Source organism: Microtus oregoni, unplaced genomic scaffold, assembly GCF_018167655.1.
Source record: "Microtus oregoni isolate MIOR12 unplaced genomic scaffold, Mior012 000041F_ref0000270, whole genome shotgun sequence".
NCBI classification, from domain to species: domain Eukaryota; kingdom Metazoa; phylum Chordata; class Mammalia; order Rodentia; family Cricetidae; genus Microtus; species Microtus oregoni.
The window spans coordinates 8,429,036-8,449,189 of record NW_024543208.1 but is presented as its reverse complement, the minus strand read 5'-3'; the positions used below and the strand labels follow the sequence as shown (position 1 = coordinate 8,449,189).

At 36.9% G+C, this 20,154-nt stretch overlaps 1 protein-coding gene across 1 annotated transcript in view; it reads right to left on the bottom strand.

The window, feature by feature from the left end:
• LOC121433819 (multiple epidermal growth factor-like domains protein 9) overlaps window positions 1-20,154 on the bottom strand; it is a 111,544-nt gene that overhangs the window by 55,633 nt on the left and 35,757 nt on the right. Inside the window, exon 2 of the mRNA XM_041632452.1 lies at window positions 2,470-2,671. Coding sequence (XP_041488386.1) covers window positions 2,470-2,671 — 202 coding nt within the window. The remainder of the gene's footprint in view (window positions 1-2,469; window positions 2,672-20,154) is intronic.

Here is a 20,154-nt window from a genome sequence, read left to right as displayed (position 1 = left end):
TGCTCACCTTACTAGACCTGGATGGAGGTGGGTGGTCCTTGGATTTCCCACAGGGCAGGGAACCCTGATTTCTCTTTGGGCTGACGAGGGAGGGGGACTTGATGGGGGAGGGGGAGGGAAATGGGAGGCGGTGGCGGGGAGAAGGCAGAAATCTTTAATAAATAAATAAATACATAAAAAAATTTAAAAAAGAATTTATACCTCCCAAAAATAAAATAAAATAAAACCAAAACAAACAAATCAGATTCAATTCCAAGAGTTATTGAATTATTGAGTCAAACCTAAATACAGCTCACAATGTAAATATATACATACCACACAAAATTTAATTCTCATAGACATCCTTCATGCTAAATATATTAATCATATTTTATAAATTAAAACACTGGGGTTCAGAAAATACATATATCTTAAGATATTAAGCTAGTCAGCAAATTAGCAGCTTTTTAGCATCTTGTCTTTTAAAATGGTAGGTGTTGGCCTGAGACTATAACTTTGTGGTAGAGTGCCTGTCTAGCATGCACAAGATCCAGGGTTCAGTCACCAGTACCACAATAAAACTAAGTGAGGAGTTTCTAAATTATGGCTTGTGTGGGCATGGATTTGGGGGTATAGTAAGAAATTTTTAAATGTGCAGGCATAGTGGTGCACAATTTTAATCCCAACACTTGAGAAGCAGAAGCAGAAGTGACAGAAACAGAGGCAGCAGAGGCAGCCATATCTCCATTAGTTTCAGAAGAGCCTGGTTTAAGAGTTCCAAGTCATCCAGGGCTACACAGATGTTTGTTGTTTTTGTTTGTTTGTTTGTTTGTCTTTTAAAAAAGTACTATAGCCGCAATCTCAAAAACCAGAGTATCAATCTTTTCATTATAGGTGGCATGAGGCATGGTGGTAAAGCCAGGATTTGGACTTAAAAGGTCTAATTTGGAATTCTTATTCTGTCATTTAATATCTTTATGACCTACTAACCTACATATAAAAAGTTACTATAAGGATTAAGACAACATTAACATAACATAACATAACATAAGCATTCATTATTGTTGCATTTCAAAATATAAAGTTTTCGGTCAAATTTATTTCTATACTTTAATACAAGCACATTATATAATAACACAATGGTTTATAAAACACCTAAAATATATATTGGTAAGCTCTAAAGCATATTTTAAATCATGGAGCTATAAAATTCTTTTAAAATTCATCATAAGGAGTATGGTATAAATATAATAATATATAGTATGCATATATGAAATTCTCAAAGATTCAATTAAAGTATTATCTTAAAAAATCCTCAATTAATTCAACAATATTCCTTTGAAATGAAGTATAAATTTCTTTATTTATATGTGCTAAACAATTTATATGCACAAACTTATTTCACTTTATAGCAGCCTTGAGAAGAAGCTGAGTCACTGAAATAAGTGGAACTGCCCACAGCACAGTGCAGTTCAGAAATGGCTCCAGATACTGGGTCCATATTCAGATTACATTAACTCTAAAGTTTATGCTCTTGTCACTGTGAAACACTGGCTCTTCAGCTTCTTAGCTTGAGGTTCACAAAACATTCACTCATACAACGTCAAAGTATTCACTCATACAAGGTCAAAGAATAACTTTCATGTAGTAGAAAGCAAATGTCAAAGAACATGGACCATAAGATTAAGTCACCTCCTAACAGAAAATAATTTAATTTAGTATCTCTCCTACACCCATCTCCCCCACAAGAATGAAGTTTATTATCCACTCATTAAAAAATAGATATATGATTGCTGAGATGGCCTAGTGGGTAGAGGTGCTTTCCACTAAGCCTAATGCCTTGAGTTCAATTTCTAGGACCTATACAAATAGAGATCTGACTTCCACACAAGTGCAATGGCACCCCTCCCCACAATAAGAAAACAAAAACATCAACAATAAATAGTGCACACAAATTTGAGACTTTTGATAACAGAAAAAGTAAATCAAGAATACGTTACCTTAATATACAGCCACATTTTAATAACTACAACAAGAATATTCCACTAAAAATGCCTGAAAGGAACTCCCTCCAGTAAACAGAATCCTTCGTTGATTTTTTTCCAGGAAACTTAGAAAAACCAATACAAAGCCCAAGTCCTCTTAATCAACTAAAGCAGAAAAAGAATGTTTTATAATTATGATATGAAATATAATATACAAAGTGATAGAATTAGTGTATATGAAATTTTATAAATCTATGACATAGTGACTTTCCCCATTAATTAAATGACTGATTCTCCACAGTGAAAACCTTTGTGTTTTATTCTTTTATATCTATATGTGTGTGTTTGTGTGTGTGCATGTACACACACATGTGCACACACACACACATAGGTAATCTTAGCCATTCCTATTCCCTGCTCTTTTCCTCTGATTCCTCCTAGCTCCCCAGTACATTTTTTCCTTACTAAAATACAATGAATTTCACCTTCACCCTCTGCTGCTTACCTGTTGCAGAGAATGCTAAGAGATCCATGTGGACTGCAGTGACACGGCAGGCAGAGACCAACAGTGTGATTCAGGTAAAAGCCCTCTTTGCAGGTTTCACAGTGAAGTCCCTGATAACCTGGACGACACTCACACTGCCCTGATGTCTGGTTGCAGTGCTTCACATCCAAGCTTCCAACCTCAGAACAGTTACACATATACTCTGAAAAGAGAAGGGAGCCATTATTAAACCTTCATTTTTGTTAATAAACAATTGTGACAAATTTGTAAGGCCAAATAAAATCAAGTCTAGTTTTGACTTCCCATATTATTCAGTTTATTTAAATTGAGCAATGTATACAGCAGATTACAAAACATGTGTATAGTTCATAATTATAAAACTGACATTCTCAATTTGCTTTACAGTAGTCTTCATTGTCTACTTCCTTACCCTAAACGTGTGTGTGTGTGTGTGTGTTTGCGCATGTGTGCTTCTGAACTAAAGCCTTTCAAAGCAGGCTTATTTACATGACTCTCAGAGTACATACTGGAAATGACAACATATTAAATCATAAATAACTCTCCTGTGAGCAGGAAAGACATAAGGCTCTGGTGACTAACTCCAGTAAGCTATACAAGGTCACATAAAACTGTGTCACAGCTGGAATCAGAAATTCAATGTTCCGACTAGGAAGAAATGGAGGATTAAAACTCAGTGGTAAGGGAAGTGAACAATAAGCCCAGAGAAGGAAGTACAAGTTCACCCTGATGAGAAATCAATCACAAATCAAATATCTTTTCTAAGTTAAATTATTAGAAAAATAAACATTTTCTTAGGTATATTTCAAACAGTTTTTTGGATGTAAATGACTTAGAAGTCCCTAGTTTTAGACTTCTAATGCAAATATTTGTTTGCAAGTTTTTGCTAGTATTTCTACTCATTTTAGCAAAGGCAAAGTATTTTTTAACAGAGCTTAATACAGTCTTAACAAAGGACTTTGCAAGTTTGTTTTTGTAAAAGATGCCCTTTAAATCAATTTTAGGAAAAAAATAAAATGTTGTGTATATTCTATAGACCAGTTTCTTTCATTCACAAATAGGGATAAACTGGGTGAGAGAAAAATTATATTTGTGAATAATTAAGGCACTATAAACATGGCATTGTAATGACAAAACTTTAACTTAACATTAGTTAACTAATCTTAATTAACATTATTATTTATCATTTAAAAAATTACCAGATAGCAGTAAATCCAGAGTCTTACATAGTAAGGGTGTTTATAAGGTTGTATTGTAGAAAGAGAAATAAGTTTTATTTATTTATTTTTTTGTATGTTTAAAATCATTTTTTTTAAATTTATTTATTTATTAAAGATTTCTGTCTCTTCCCAGCCACCGCCTCCTATTTCCCTCCCCCTCCCCCAATTAAGTCCCCCCCCCTCAGCCCGAAAAGCAATCAGGGTTCCCTGTCCTGTGGGAAGTCCAAGGAAACCCCACCTCCATCCAGGTCTAGTAAGTTGAGTATCCAAACTGCCTAGGCTCCCACAAAGCCAGTACGTGCAGTAGGATCAGAAACCCATTGCCATTGTTCTTGAGTTCTCAGTAGTCCTCATTGTCCGCTATGTTCAGAGAGTCCGGTTTTATCCCGGGCTTTTCCAGACCCAGGCCAGCTGGTCTTGGTGAGTTCCCAGTAGAACATCCCCATTGTCTCAGTGTGTGGGTGCACCCCTCACGGTCCTGAGTTCCTTGCTCGTGCTCTCTCTCCTTCTGCTCCTGATTTGGACCTTGAGAATTCAGTCCTGTGCTCCAATGTGGGTCTCTGTCTCTGTCTCCTTTCATCGCTTGCTGAAGGTTAATATTCAGGAGGATGCCTATATGTTTTTCTTTGGGTTCTCCTTATTTAGCTTCTCTAGGATCACTAATTATAGGCTCAATGTCCTTGGTTTATGGCTAGAAACCAAATATGAGTGAGTACATCCCATGTTCCTCTTTTTGTGTCTGGCTTACCTCACTCAGGATAGTGTTTTCTATTTCCATCCATTTGTATGCAAAATTCAAGAAGTCCTTGTTTCTTACTGCTGAGTAATACTCTAATATGTATATATTCCATACTTTCTTCATCCATTCTTCCATTGAAGGGCATCTAGGTTGTTTCCAGGTTCTGGCTATCACAAACACTGCTGCTATGAACATAGTAGAGCATATACTTTTGTTGTATGATAAGGCCTCTCTTGGGTATATTCCCAAGAGTGGTATTGCGGGGTCCAGGGGTAAGTTGATCCCGAATTTCCTGAGAAACCGCCATCCTGCTTTCCAGAGTGGTTGCACAAGTTTGCATTCCCACCAGCAATGGATGAGTGTACCCCTTTCTCCACAACCTCTCCAACAAAGGCTATCATTGGTGTTTTTGATTTTCGCCATTCTGACAGGTGTAAGATGGTATCTTAAAGTTGTCTTGATTTGCATTTCCCTGATCGCTAAGGAAGTTGAGCATGACCTTAAGTGTCTTTTGGCCATTTGAAGTTCTTCTGTTGAGAATTCTCTGTTCAGCTCAATGCCCCATTTTATAATTGGGTTGGTTAGCCTTTTTCGGTCTAGTTTCTTGAGTTCTTTATATATTTTGGAGATCAGACCCCTTTGTTGCGGGGTTGGTGAAGATCTTCTCCCAGTTAGTGGGTTGCCTTTGTGTCTTAGCGACAGTGTCCTTTGCTTTACAGAAGCTTCTCAGTCTCAGGAGGTCCCATTTATTCAATGAGGTCCTTAATGTCTGTGCTGCTGGGGTTGTATGTAAGAAGTGGTCTCCTGTGCCCATGTGTTGTAGAGTACTTCCCACTTTCTCTTCTATCAGGTTCAGTGTGTTCAGACTGATATTGAGGTCTTTAATCCATTTGGACTTGAGTTTTGTGCATGGTGATAGATATGGATCTATTTTCATTCTTCTACAGGTTGACATCCAGTTTTGCCAGCACAATTTGTTGAAGATGCTCTCTTTTTTCCATTGTATACTTTTAGCTCCTTTATCGAAAATCAGGTGTTCATAGGTTTGTGGGTTAATGTCAGGGTCTTCTATTCGATTCCATTGGTCGACTTCTTTGTTTTTATGCCAATACCAAGCTGTTTTCAATACTGTAGCTCTGTAGTAGAGTTTGAAGTCAGGGATGGTAATGCCTCCAGACGCTCCTTTGTTGTATAAGATTGTTTTGGCTATCCTGGGTTTTTTGTTTTTCCATATAAAGTTGATTATTGTCTTCTCCAGATCTGTGAAGAATTTTGATGGGAGTTTGATGGGGATTGCATTGAAACTATAGATTGCTTTTGGTAGAATTGCCAAAAGGGTGTTTATAAGGTTGGATTGTAGAAAGAGAAATAAGTTTTAAAAAATAGCATATCCATACAGGTAAAAACAAAGGATTCCACATAAAATCCCCATTAGGCCAACCACCCCTCATGCTTTTTCTCTTCCTATACTTTGATATCAGTTCATTTCTTCCCATTTCCGTTGAATCTGTAAAGGTAATGAATATACTAGTGGGTAATTTTTTTTTGTATATTTCAAGCATGAATGGTGAACTATAAAATCTAATGGAGAGATCTAACATCTTTAGTCCCAAGATTAGGGAAAGGAATCAGTTTTATCACAAAATCAGGATTCTTATATTTGGCCTGGGGATTGTAAACTAGTGGAACATTTTCCTAGCATGTGTAAGGCCCTGAATGCAAGCTACAGTACTCTCTCTCTGTTTCTCATACTTTGGATATGTGGGCAGTCTTTTTTGAATATAAAGAAACCACATACAGTAGTTTGTAAACCTGTCATGACAAGACCTCTGCTGGACAAAAATTGGCCAAAACAAAATAACATCTTTCTTCTGGAATTTGGCAGAAATTCAACATACATCTAACACTTCTTGCTAGATCAAATTTCATTACATGCTAAACAAATAATGCTGGACTGGACAAAAATGTCTCAAGGAAAAAGAAGGTGAAGAGGCCTTACAATAATCACTGAAAGTTTTATTATTCCTTTACTAATAAAGTATTTATTAAAAATAAATCAATACTCTCAACAGATTATATACAATTAGCAGTATCTTATTTACTTTTTAGAACATGTCTTTTTGTTATATTATTTTATGTGTATGGGTGTTTTGTATGCATGTGTGTCTGTGGACCACACACGTGCCTGGTGCCTGCTGAGGCCAAAAGAGTTTAGATCCCCTAGGGTTGGAATTAGAGACAGGTGTGAGCTTTCATGTGGGTGCAAGGAATCAAATCTGGACTTCTGAAGAGCAGCTAGTACTCTAAACTACTGAGTTATTATCTCCATCTCCAATTAGTAGTATTTTTTAAAAATCTAATTAATTTAAAAATTTATATATTTTTAAAACAAAATATTTCTTTAGTAGAGTTCTAGTGGATAAACCTTGGATGTGAAGATAACTGGTTATTTATTATTTCTATGGAGAAAATTAAATGTTTTCATTATTCCCTAAAAATACTCATTGAGCCTATCTCTGAATCTTTGTTCATTTTCTGCTACATTCTTGAAGGTTCTCTCATGCAATCAAATTCAACAAAAAGCTAAAATTTATTTTATTACTGTGAAACAAAATACTACATATTTCCTGTAACTCTCATATGAGAGAAATTTAGAAAGACGGGCAAGAGGTGGTGAGCTGAGGTTTAAAATTCTGCCTTCTTACCTCCTAACTGTATAGTCTTAAGTAAGTTACTCTGCTTTCTTTTTTTTCATCTGTATACAGTGTAGAATAATAGCATTTGTATTATAGTTCCAAATAGGGCCTGAAGTATTGTAATAACTGAAGTAAGAGTAGGAAAACAGTGGAAGGTGATACCACACAAAATATACACATGTAGTTCAGATGTTAGATTCACAGTTTTGCTATGCCCTACGGGAAAGATCATTTTTTGGACAATGTCTGGAAAACAGAATTAGCACTGTTATAATTGTCTATATATAATGGGTTATGTGCAGTACTGATAAATATGCCCATGATATAGTGATGAAAATAAAAGAATTTACGACAGAATTTTCAAGGAGAATGAAAACAATATGTATTGATTAGATACACTTGGTATTACAGTGTTAGGCCATACTAACAGTAACAGAGTAAGTGACAAATATTTGAGCCAAAAAGACGGATCCAATAATAGAAAAGATAAAATGATGCAATATCACAAAAATCTCACAAACATAAGCAAGGACAGGAAGCTAGGATAAATGTGAGAGGGTATATGTGCTTTTAAATTATAGCTCAGAATTTTGGCCTCTATCTCAGAGATGGTCCACAAATAAAAATTATGCACACCAAATGAAAGATGAGCAACTGCAATAAATATGAAACACTGTGAGTATTATTATATTATGTCAAGGTAATTTAATAACTTGTAAGAAAAATCTCAGATCTTTTACAATTCTAGACATTCATGTGGAACTATAGGCGTTAATGCAGAAATAGTAAATTCCCTTAATGGAAAGCTCTACAAAAATGAAAAAAGTAAATTTCAGTTGATAAAATAATAGGAAGGACATGTAGCCCAAGGCAACAGAGGAAGTACTGACTTTTAATAAGTTGTAATCATAGACATCAGAGTAACACAAAGGGGCTATGGTATGATTAATAGTAAGGCACCAATACAGCCACTAATGGAGATGAAATAACAGAAGCTCATCACAGACAGTATGCAAAGCTCATTCAGTTTCCTAGGAGTGAATATGGAATACTGTTTATCAAGTGTATATCTTCTAAAGCCTTGAAATCCTAGGAGAAAACTCTATAAAGATATAATTAGAAGGAGTGATGTAAAATAAATGCTCACAGACAGACTACAATATTGGGCAACATTTTGTTGCCTGGGTTCTGAAGAATAATGTAATAAAGTGATTTGAACACTGAAAAAAACCCTAAAATCTGGTACTAAATGGCTTTAAGGTTTTTGATTGTTTGTTTGTTTTGTTTTTAATGCTTAACTCATATGTACAGGTTTTTGTCTGCATACCACATGGATGCCCCTGGCTCTGAAGTTACAGATAGTTGTAAACCATCATGTGGGTGCTGGGAACCAAACCTGGATCCTCTGCAAGTGCCTCCAACCCCTGAGCCACCTCTCCAGCCCTGCTTTAGTGTTTGAGAATAGAAATGTGAAGACCCAGAGAAAGACAGTAGTTCTCCTGAGAACTTAAATTTATGGAATGATTTTAATGTAAAATATCATGGGAGTCATTGAATCTCTACCCCCATCAGCACATTTCTTCAAGAGTCCCTCTACTAAAGATCAATAAATGAAACCACCTTGGCTTTCAGGGAAGAGTTTTCTTGCAAGTTCTCTTAAGTGTCTTTTTCATACGCAAACACCTATTCTGGAAGGGCATTATCTTCATTAATGTATAACTGACTTCTTGGGAGCCTTGTACATACTGGGAAATTTTTTGTTTCTCTAACTTTCATAATCTATGTTTTTGTTCAGTTGGGAGTTGTGCCATATTCCTACAATCCAAGCTGTTTTACAGGCTGAGACAGGAGGATTATGAGTCTGAGGCCAATCTGGACAACTTAGTGAGACCTTGTCTCAAAATAGTAAAAAGGCTAGGGATGATATAGCTCATGAAAGGGGATTTTGCCTAGAGTTCATAAGGTCCTTGGTTCAATCCCCAGTATCACATACACAGAGGTCAATTATACCCTTTAGAGAACTTTCAGTGCTTTTTGGTATTTGTAGCTGGGAAGCAGAAGCAAGGTGATGAGGAATTCAAGGCTAATCCTGGCTATATAGTAAGTTTAGTGCTAACCTGAAATATCTGAGTCCTTATCTCAAAAATTAAACAAACAAGCAAACAAAAACAAAAATGATAGGTGTGCGCATGTCTGTGTTCTAACACTACTAGCACATCCTAGCCAATGTGTGCCCTCTCCCTATGCTGTCTTTAAAAGTTCTTTCTGAATGTTATAAATCTTAGAACTAATGGTGATGTCCAAAAGCTCAATTAACTTTGTACAATAGTGTGTTAGCCCTTTACAGAGGCAAAAGAACTATACCTGTCTCGAAAAACAAAACAAAACAAAAAAGCAGCAAACCAATTATTTAAATAAGGTTCTGGCCCAGACATCTCCCTGGATTTGGGTGGCCAACTAGCCATTCATGTCAGTCTGTTTCTCACCACTCCCACCTCTCTGGATCCACCTCTCTCCCCAGCCCACAAACCATTCTACTTCTCCTTCTCTTCTACTTCTCTATCCTGTACTCTCTCACCACTATGGGGTCCAACCACCTAGCAAATGGGCTTTCATTTGGGTCACAGGTGGGACTTGGATGAATACTGCCCACCCCAGTCATAAGGAATGGTGCTTAGCTGTTGCTTCTCCTCTCCCCTATTCCAGGACCTAGAGACCGCTGGCAGTACTTAGAATGATGGTATCTGATCGCCTGGCATCAGAGACACCAGGTCAGCTCCTCGAGGCTTGTGGCCCCACAGACCTAAAAGTCTAGGGCAGGGGCACCTTTTGTGTTCTTCGCTGATTCAGGCCACGTCAAGTGATTCTTAAAAATGCTGGGTGGCAGTGGCGCAGGCTTTTAAACCCAGCACTTAGGAGGCAGAAGCAGGAGGATCCCTGTGAGTTCAAGGCCAGCCTGGTCTGCAAGAGCTAGTTCCAGGACAGCTTCTAAAGCTACTGAGAAACCTTCTCTTGAAAACCAAACCAAACAAACAAACAAAAAACAAGAAAAATACGTTGACCACAGGCCTGATTTCCTAAAGCTATGGTGTGTTCAAATGTAATTTTTTTTTTATTAGGACTGTGTCACTTTTAGTATATTTGGAGAAAAGGAATCTTGGAAAGGCTTCACTCTAAGGAAAAGGAGAAATCTACTGTTTTATACTTTCATAAAGGGTCTTACTCGAACACAGCATTGATATTCGAGTTACATTTCATGTTTATGATATGCTAGGTTAGGGTCATAAATATTTAAAAATCTGGGAAACAATGTTAAAGCTGATGAGTTTCTTGAGCTAAAGCAGGCTTAGTAGAAATGTGGAAAGATTAAAAGTCACTGCTTGTAAAGCAAAGCTCTAAAATTAACTCTTAAAAATAAAAATGTATCCACAAAACTTCCCAAACACAATTTTCTACAGTGAAACATTTAATTTACTTTAATGTAGACATTTGAGAATAAAGGAGCAGACATTTTGCACAAAATTTTCTGTCTCACAGCGAAGGCTATATTGTTAGTGTAGCTTATCCCTGCCAGAATTCCACAATTCAAGGGCAATTCATCTAATTAATAGGACAAGATGATAGAGTCCAAGAAGGTAACAGCTAGCTTTTACTACTTGTATGAAAATGATATCATCAGTCATTTAATATGTGCTACATATATCATATATAACATTAGAAACAGCACGAATGGCCTCCCTTGTTATCTACTACAACCTGGGGATATAGGAATCTTGAGTGAGAAATCTGATACTCAGAAGAAGAAATAAATCATATAACTAACTAGAACCAAAGAAATAAAGAAATACCATTCGACAAAGCCATAACCACTTAACGTTATACTTTAGGACTCATTTGCTAGTTCTGTGCTCTTTGATGAGTCTTAAATGATGAGTCTGATTCTCATCATTCACCATAAAAATGGGTAAATAAAAGGTCAAATTATCTATGGTTACATGTACTAACTAAGACTTTCTGAAAATACTTTTCTTTACAAAATACAAATGATTTTATTTCCAGTTTCATGGAAACAGAATGTTTCTCTTCCTCCATTTGTACAACCACTTAACTTTCTCTCCAGTTTCAGAGTGTCCAGCTCCTTCCAGATGAACTAATTGGTCTTTGCAACTGTGCTCTTTGCCACCCCTTCTCCCAGCTCTTTTCATGATTCTCTCCTCTTTTCACTCATCTCCATTCACACCTATTCAGTCTTTCACTTTTTACAGATCAGCCTTCAAATAAGTGCTCTGAGAGTCTAAGATATATTTGCCTTAACCTTCTGTCCCGTATAACAACCATTCATCTTCCAAATAAAGTTCCCAAAATGAAAGATTTTTTTACCATGTGTTTTTTCTTTAATATTCTACAATCTTTTTCTGAACTACTGAAAATACTCTCTCAAAAATTAAGGATACAAAACATCAGCCTTCCTAAGCCACTTACCCCTTTAATCTTTGATTACTTCTTTTTTTGGGGGGGGGGGGCGGAGAGGAGAGGTAGGGCTATTGAACCCAGAGCCTCACACATCTAAGGATGTGATCCATCACTAAGCTACACTCACATACCTTCTCTTTCCTTTCTGGGTCCTTTCTCCACTTAAGTCTCTAACAACTTTGAGTATTCACTGAGAACTTACCATGCTAATTCCTATCCTTTTGCTTGTGTGCCTGTCACTGAAGATCCTTATAATAATGTTTCCCAATGAATTTTGCCTGTGTCTATACCTCCTTGCACTGTGATGTTCTCATCAGAAGATTTGGTCTTATCAATGTGGCATAAGTGAGGTGACAGTTCCAAACCTGGTCTCAGAGTACCTTACATCTTCTGCCTTCATTAGTTTCGGACCCAGTTGCCACAGAGAAACCTGAGCTAAAAAAACCAAAACAAAACAAAAAAAACAAAAAAAAAACCTATACAATAAGAAATTCTTTGGGCCGTGGTGGTGCACACCTTTAATTCCAGCACTCGGGAGGCAGAGGGGATCTCTGTGAGTTGAGGACAGCTTGGTCTGCAGAGCAAGTTATAGGACAACCAAGGCTACACAAAGAAACAGTTTTGAAAGACTAAAAGAAGAAGAAGAAAGAAGGAGAAGTAATAAGAAGAAATTCTACAGATGGGGCTAGAGAGATGGCTGAACAGTTAAGAGCACTTGTTGCTCTGGCAGAGGAGCTAGGTTCAGCACCACAGCACCCACAATCATTGCTAACTACAGTTCCTGGGGATCTGATTCTTCTTCTGACCTCTGCAGGCACCAATCTCTCTCTCTCTCTCTCTCTCTCTCTCTCTCTCACACACACACACACACACACATACACACACACACACACACGTACAAACACATGAAGGCAAAACACTCACATATGAAGTAAAATAAATAAATCTAATTTAAAAGACTTTTACAATAAATTCTATGGATAGAAAAGGTGGCTATCCACACATCCCTAGTGGGGCACCAACCATGAATAAGACCATCTTAGATTCTCTAGATCTAGTTAATGCACCAATTCAACAACATGGGTTGACAAACAATACTGGTTTGTCACCTAGACACAGATTAGTCATTTGGGACTAGAGAATCTCAATTGAGAAAATGTTTTGAACAGATTGTCCTGTGGGCATACTTGTGGGCCATTTCTTAATTTCTGATTGATATAAGAAGACCATTGTGAGCAAAATCATCCATAGGCAGGAGGGCTTGGGCTATATAAGAAAAGCATTTTAGCAAATCACTGAAGCAGAACACAAGTAAACCGGTAATTCACACTCCTCCATGTTCCCTGATTCAGTCCCTGCCTCCAAGTTCCTGCTTGAACTCCTGTCCTGACTTCCCTCAATGACCTGGGAATCATCGTGACCTGGAAATTGTAAAATAAAACAAACTATTTCTTCCCTTAAGCTCCTGCTGATCAGTGTTTCATCATTGCAACAGAAAAGCAAACTAAAATAATGAGTAAGTCCAGAAGAAATCAACAGAATCATCCAGAAACAGAAATAAATCACTAATGTTGGTTTATGACCCTGAGGTTTGTTATTTGCTGTCACACTACAATAGACATCTGATACCCAGTGGCCTAAATAAGATACGTTCATCACAGTCAGTTACATTAAATGGCTTCAGGGCTGAGGATGTAATTCAGTAGTACAGCACTTGTCTACCACATATGGGCTCCATTCCCAGCAACACGAATAACAACATTTTTAGAACAATTTTCCTTTTCTGGCTACAGATACCTAACTAGACTCCATCTATTCAATAAGTCACTGTTTGCTTAGCAAGGCTAGTATTCTTGAATTACCAGCACTAAGGAGATCAAGGCAGAAACATCACAAATTTCAGTTCATTCTGAGCTACATGGCAAAAACCTGTACAAAAAAAAAGAAAGAAAAGAATGAATGAATAAATGAATGAAGGAAGGAAGGAAAGAAAGAAAGAAGGAAGGAAGGAGGGGGAAACAGAGAGAGGGACAGATTGAGGTAGCACACGACAGGCAGAAGCAGGAGAATCTATGAGAGTCTGAGGTCAGACTGTTCTACATTGCAAATTTCAGGACAGTTATATAGTGAGATCCTATCTCAAAAACAAAAGGTGTTGGGGAGGGCTTGGAGAACAGAAGTGTTGTAATTATACTTTCTTGGTCTGTTTTTTTCATTTATTTATTTATTTATTTATTTATTTATTTATTTATTTATTATGTATATAATATTCTGTCTGTGTGTATGCCTGCAGGCCAGAAGAGGGCACCAGACCTCATTACAGATGGTTGTGAGCCACCATGTAGTTGCTGGGAATTGAACTCAGGACCTTTGGAAGAGCAGGCAATGCTCTTAACCTCTGAGCCATCTCTCCAGCCCCTCTTGGTTTGTTTTTATATTTGTTTTCTCAAAAGACACCTTATACACTGACTAGCTAGCAAGATGGAGACCTAGTTCAATACCCAGAATCCATATGAAGCTGGAAGGAGAGAATTGAGAGAACTGACACAACATTGTCCTCTGACCTCACAGATATACCATGATACACATGCCCACACATATATCACACATATACACACACACACTCATGCGATACCTTATAGAATTCTGCAAAATAAATTTTTTAGTATAGTATATGGTAGAAAGTGAGCCACCATGGTATTTAATATTTATAATAACAATATATCATAAAATACAATTAAAGTTCAATTAAATTATATTTGAATAATTTTTAGAAACATCCAAGGCTAAATATTTATACAAAACTGGTTAGTATGTAAAGAGGTTACTATGTCACTAGATGGATAATTTTTCTTATTTACTGGTTTCTTAGTTCCTTGATATTTTATTTTTTAAGAGTTTTTTTCAATTGTGGCAAAATAGATACAGCAAAATTTACTATTTTATCAATTTTAAGTCTTAAATTAAATATCATTAGTACAATTACACTATTTGTACAAATACATCACTCTATCTGCCCTTACATTTTATTTATTTATTGGTTTGTATCTTTACTTCAACCCCTCCCAAAGCCACAAACAAGTTTTTCATAGATATCAACCAAGTTTTAACAAAGAGAAAAGCCAAGTGAATGTAAAAAGGATATGTTTCTTTTTTATCAAAACAAATGATTTTAAACAGTTGGGGTTTATCTTAGTTTTTTAATCTCCAAGTTCTAGTTTACAGTCCATCAGTGTTGGGAAGGTACAGCAGCAAGACCTTGAGGCACCTATCCACACTGTGTTCACAGTCAGAAGAAAGAACCAAACGCATGCTTGCTGCTCAGCTCTCTCTGCCTCATTCAGAGTGGGTCTTTTGATGTTAAATAACTCAGTGAGAAAAATCTCTAAGAGGCACGCTCAGAGACTCATCTCTCAGATGATTCTAAATTTTGTTAAGCTGACAGTTAACACTATCATAAGTTTCCATAGAAAAAAGACCAAAATTTGATCTAACTTCATATCTTACACAGATTTTTTTTATCAGAAGAAACATCATCCTAAATACACCTTAAACACTACCAGAAGAAAACCAAGAAAAATTTGATTGGGTTTGACAAATCCTTGCATTATATGAAGAGCTTTTAAATATAACAACAGAAATAAAATTCACAAAAAGAAAAATATACAAATTATACTTTATTAAAACAAAACCAAAAAACCCCAAAATATATTCCTTTAATGGGCTTCCTCCACATAGAGAACCTGGTATTATAAGCACTCACAAATTGAAATCAATCACAGTTAATAGGCTTCCACTATTTAAGTGGTTGCACATGTGCAATAAAGCAGACGATCTCAGTTTGCTTTACGTACACACAAACTCTGCTGTCTTGAGGCATGTGAGATGGGGTGGGCCGGACAACAGCAGCTGACAGAACTCCCTTCCCCCTCAGGTAGGCACAGCAAGGCAGGCCCCCTAATTTGAATAAATGAGGAAAATGGCTTGAGGAATAACACCCAAAGTTGACTCTGGCTCCCACCCACTTGCGTATATTTGCACACACCCCCACATACATGTAGACCCATATGAAAGCATACACACATGTACACACACACACTATACATTTCTAAACATCAAAATCAATTTTTAACTTATTAAATTGATCTGTCTGTATGCCAGTAGAAGAAATGGTTTTACTAACTACAGCTTTATAAAATGCTCCTTATTTTTCGTCTCCACATTTGCCTTTAGTTCTCCATAACGTAACTGGAGACTACTCATTTGTTTCCCAGCCACCCAGACCTCAATAATCACACAGAAACTATATTAATTATAACACTGTTTGGCCTACTAGCTCAGGTTTCTTATCAAGTAACTTTTATATCTTAAATTAACCCACTCCTATTAATCAATGTATCACCACGAGGTTGTGGCCTACTGGTAAAATTCCAGCATCTGTCTCCTTCAACAGCGACATTGGCGTCTCTTTGACTCTGTCTACTCTCTCTATATCTCTGTTTGGATATATCCCACATGGCTTCACTCTGCTAAGCCATTCGCCCAAACAACTTTATTCATTAACCAATAAAAGCAACACGTATACAAAACATCTCACATTACCATAATTATTTATATTTCTAAACATGGTAGGCACATTCCTTCCAAAAATACCATAGTAGTTTTCCTAAAAATTTCATTTATCCTAAAAATTAAAGATGAGTAGCTTTTACAATATTTGAATTTTCCAACTAAAAGTACTGGTATACCTTACAACTTATTTATTCAGTATTTTTATAGCATCAGTAAAAGTTTATAATTAAAAATTATATATGTAGAGGCGGACGCTGGGGACCAGCGCGGCGGCAGACAATGCGCGGGGGCTGCAGGCGGTGGGGACCGGCGCACAACACCAAGAGCAGATCGCCCCACTACAATTAAATCAAAGAGGTAGGCCTTTGGTTGGCGAGGTCTCTAGCAAAAGAGGAGCCGGGTCCTGTTCCTGAAGACCCTTCTGAGGGGTGAGAGGGATGGTGGCCCCTGGCAGGAGCCAGGAAACAGAGTGAGGGCATTTTGTAAGAAGAGCCCCTGGCCAGCAGGGAAACCTGAACCGGTTTTAAAAGACCCATTAGATAGCATGGATAGGAGGAGATGGGCAGGCGCCAAGGCAAAAATTCACCCAATAATCTCAAAAACAACATGAAAACACCAGAACCCAATGATCTTACAACAGAAGGACTTGAACACCCTAACACAGAAGAAGTGGAAAAAATTGACTTTATGAAAGCAATACAGTCCCTTAAACAACATGTGAAAAACGCCCTTATAGAAATGGATGAGAAGTATAACAAAAAGTTTGAAGAAATGAGTAAATATGTACATGATACCCTGGGAAACCAAGAAAAAACGATCAAACAGGTAATGGAAACAGTTCAAGAATTGAAAATTGAAATGGAAGCAAGGAAGAAAACACAAACTGAGGACCAGCTGGATAGGGAAAATCTAGGTCAACGAGCAGAGCCCACAGAAACAAGCATAATCAATAGAATACAAGAGATAGAAGAAAGAATCTCAGATTCTGAGGACACCATAGAGAAAATAAACGCACTGATCAAAGAAAACAGCAAAGCCAACAAATTCTCATCACAAAACATTCAGGAAATATAGGACACAATAAAAAGAACAAACCTAAGAATAATAGGAATAGAAGAAGAAGAGTCAAGCTCAAAGGCCCAGAAAATATTTTTAACAAAATTATGGAAGAAAACTTTCCCAACATAAAGAAAGATATTCCTTTGAATATTCAAGAAGCATACAGAACACCAAACAGACTGGATCAAAGAAAAACATCCCCTCGCCATATAATAATCAAAACACTAAATACACAGGTTAAAGAAAGAATATTAAGAGCTGCAAAGGAAAAAGGTCAAGTAACTTATAAAGGTAAACCTATCAGACTTACACATGACTTCTCTATGGAAACCATAAAAGCCAGAAGGTCCTGGATTGAGGTACTTCAGAAGCTAAGAGACCATGGATGCAAACCAAAACTACTATACCCAGCCAAGCTATCGTTCACTATCAATGGAGAAAACAAGACATTCCAGGATAAGAACAAATTTAAACAATATGTAGCCACGAATCCAGCCCTACAGAAAATAATAGAAGGAAAATCGCAACCCAAGGAACCCAACATTGCCAACACTGCCTACAATAACTCAGGCATCTAGCGACCCTTCACCAGCACAACTCAAAGAAGGGAGACACACAAACTCTACTACCAAAAACAATAAGAATAACCGGAGTAAACAACCACTGGTCATTAATATCACTTAATATTAATGGGCTCAATTCACCCATAAAAAGGCACAGGCTAAGAGATTGGATATGAAAACAGGATCCAACATTCTGCTGTTTGCAAGAAACACATCTCAACCACAAAGACAGGCATCTACTCAGAGTAAAGGGTTGGGAAAAGGTCTTTCAAGCAAATGGTCCTAAGAAAAAAGCAGGTGTGGCCATACTAATTTCTAACAAAACTGACTTCAAACTAAAATCAATCAGAAGAGACAGAGATGGACACTTTATACTCATAACAGGAACAATTCATCAGGATGAAGTCTCAATCCTGAATATCTACGCCCCTAATATAAAAGCACCCACTTATGTAAAAGAAATATTACTAGAACTCAAGGCAGACATCAAACCACACACACTAGTAGTAGGAGACTTCAATACACCTCTCTCTCCAATGGACAGGTCAAACAGACAGAAACCTAATAGAGAATTAAGAGAATTATTGGAGGTAATGAAGCAAATGGATTTAACAGAAATCTATTGAACACTCCACGCAAATAGGAAAGAATATACCTTCTTCTCTGCAGCTCATGAAACCTTCTCAAAAATTGAACACATACTTGGAAACAAAGGAAACCTCCACAGATACAAAAAAAATATCAGTGTTCACCTGTGTCTTATCAGATCATCATGAATTAAAGTTAGAAGGCAACAACAATGCTACCCCCCGAAAGCCAACAAACTCATGGAAACTGAACAGTCAACTACTGAACCACACCTGGGTCAAGGAAGAAATTAAAAAAGAAATTAAAAATCTTCCTTGAATTTAATCAAAATAAAGAGACAACATACTCAAACCTATGGGACACGATGAAAGCAGTGCTAAGAGGAAAGTACATAGCACTAAGTGCCCACTTAAAGAAAACGGAGAATGCATACATCGGGGACTTAACAGCACACCTGAGAGCTTTAGAAAAAAAAGAAGCAGACACGCCCAGGAGGAGCAGAAGACTGGAAATAATCAAACTGAGGGCGGAAATCAACAAAATAGAAACACAGAAAACAGTCCAAAAAATCATTGAAACAAAAAGTTGTTTCTTAGAGAAAATCAACAAGATCGACAAACCCCTATCCAAACTAATTAAACGGCAGAGAGAGAATATGCAAATTAATAAGATCAGAAATGAAAAGGTGGACATAACCACAGACACAGAGGAAATTCAGAGAATCATTAGATCTTACTACAAAAGCCTATATGCCACAAAACTGGAAAATGCAAAAGAAATGGACACTTTTTTAGATAAATACCATATACCAAAGTTAAACCAGGAACAGGTGAACAATCTAAATAGACCTGTTAGTCGCGAAGAATTAGAAGCTGTCATGAAAAACCTCCCTACCAAAAAAAGCCCAGGACCAGATGGTTTCAATGAGGAATTCTACCAGAACTTCCAAGAAGACCTAATACCTATACTCCTTAATGTATTTCACAATATAGAAACAGAAAAGTCATTGCCAAATTCCTTTTATGAAGCTACAGTTACTCTGATACCAAAACCACACAAAGACTCAACCAAGAAAGAGAATTACAGGCCAATCTCACTCATGAATATCGACGCAAAAATCCTCAATAAAATACTGGCAAACTGAATCCAAGAACACATTAGAAAACATTATGATCAAGTAGGCTTCATCCCAGAGATGCAGGGCTGGTTCAACATACACAAATCTATCAATGTAATCCATCATATAAATAAACTGAAAGAAAAAAAAACATGTGATCATTTCATTACATGCTGAAGAAGCATTTGACAAAATTCAACACCCCTTAATGATAAAGGTCTTGGAGACACTAGGTATACAAGGGTCATACCTAAATATAATAAAAGCTATTTACAGCAAGTCGACAGATAACATTAAAATAAACAGAGAAAAACTCAAAGCCATCCCACTAAAATCAGGAACTCGACAAGGATGTCCACTCTCTCCATACCTCTTCAATATAGTGCTTGAAGTTCTAGCAATAGCAATAAGACAACATAAGGGGATCAAGGGGATTCGTATTGGAAAGGAAGAATTTAACTTTTCGTTATTTGCAGATGATATGATAGTATACATAAGCGATCCCAAAAACTCTACCAAAGAACTCCTACAGCTGATAAACACCTTTAGTAATGTGGCAGGATACAAGATCAACTCCAAATAATCAGTGGCCTTCCTATACACTAAGGATAAGAAAACAGAGAGGGAAATCAGAGAAGCA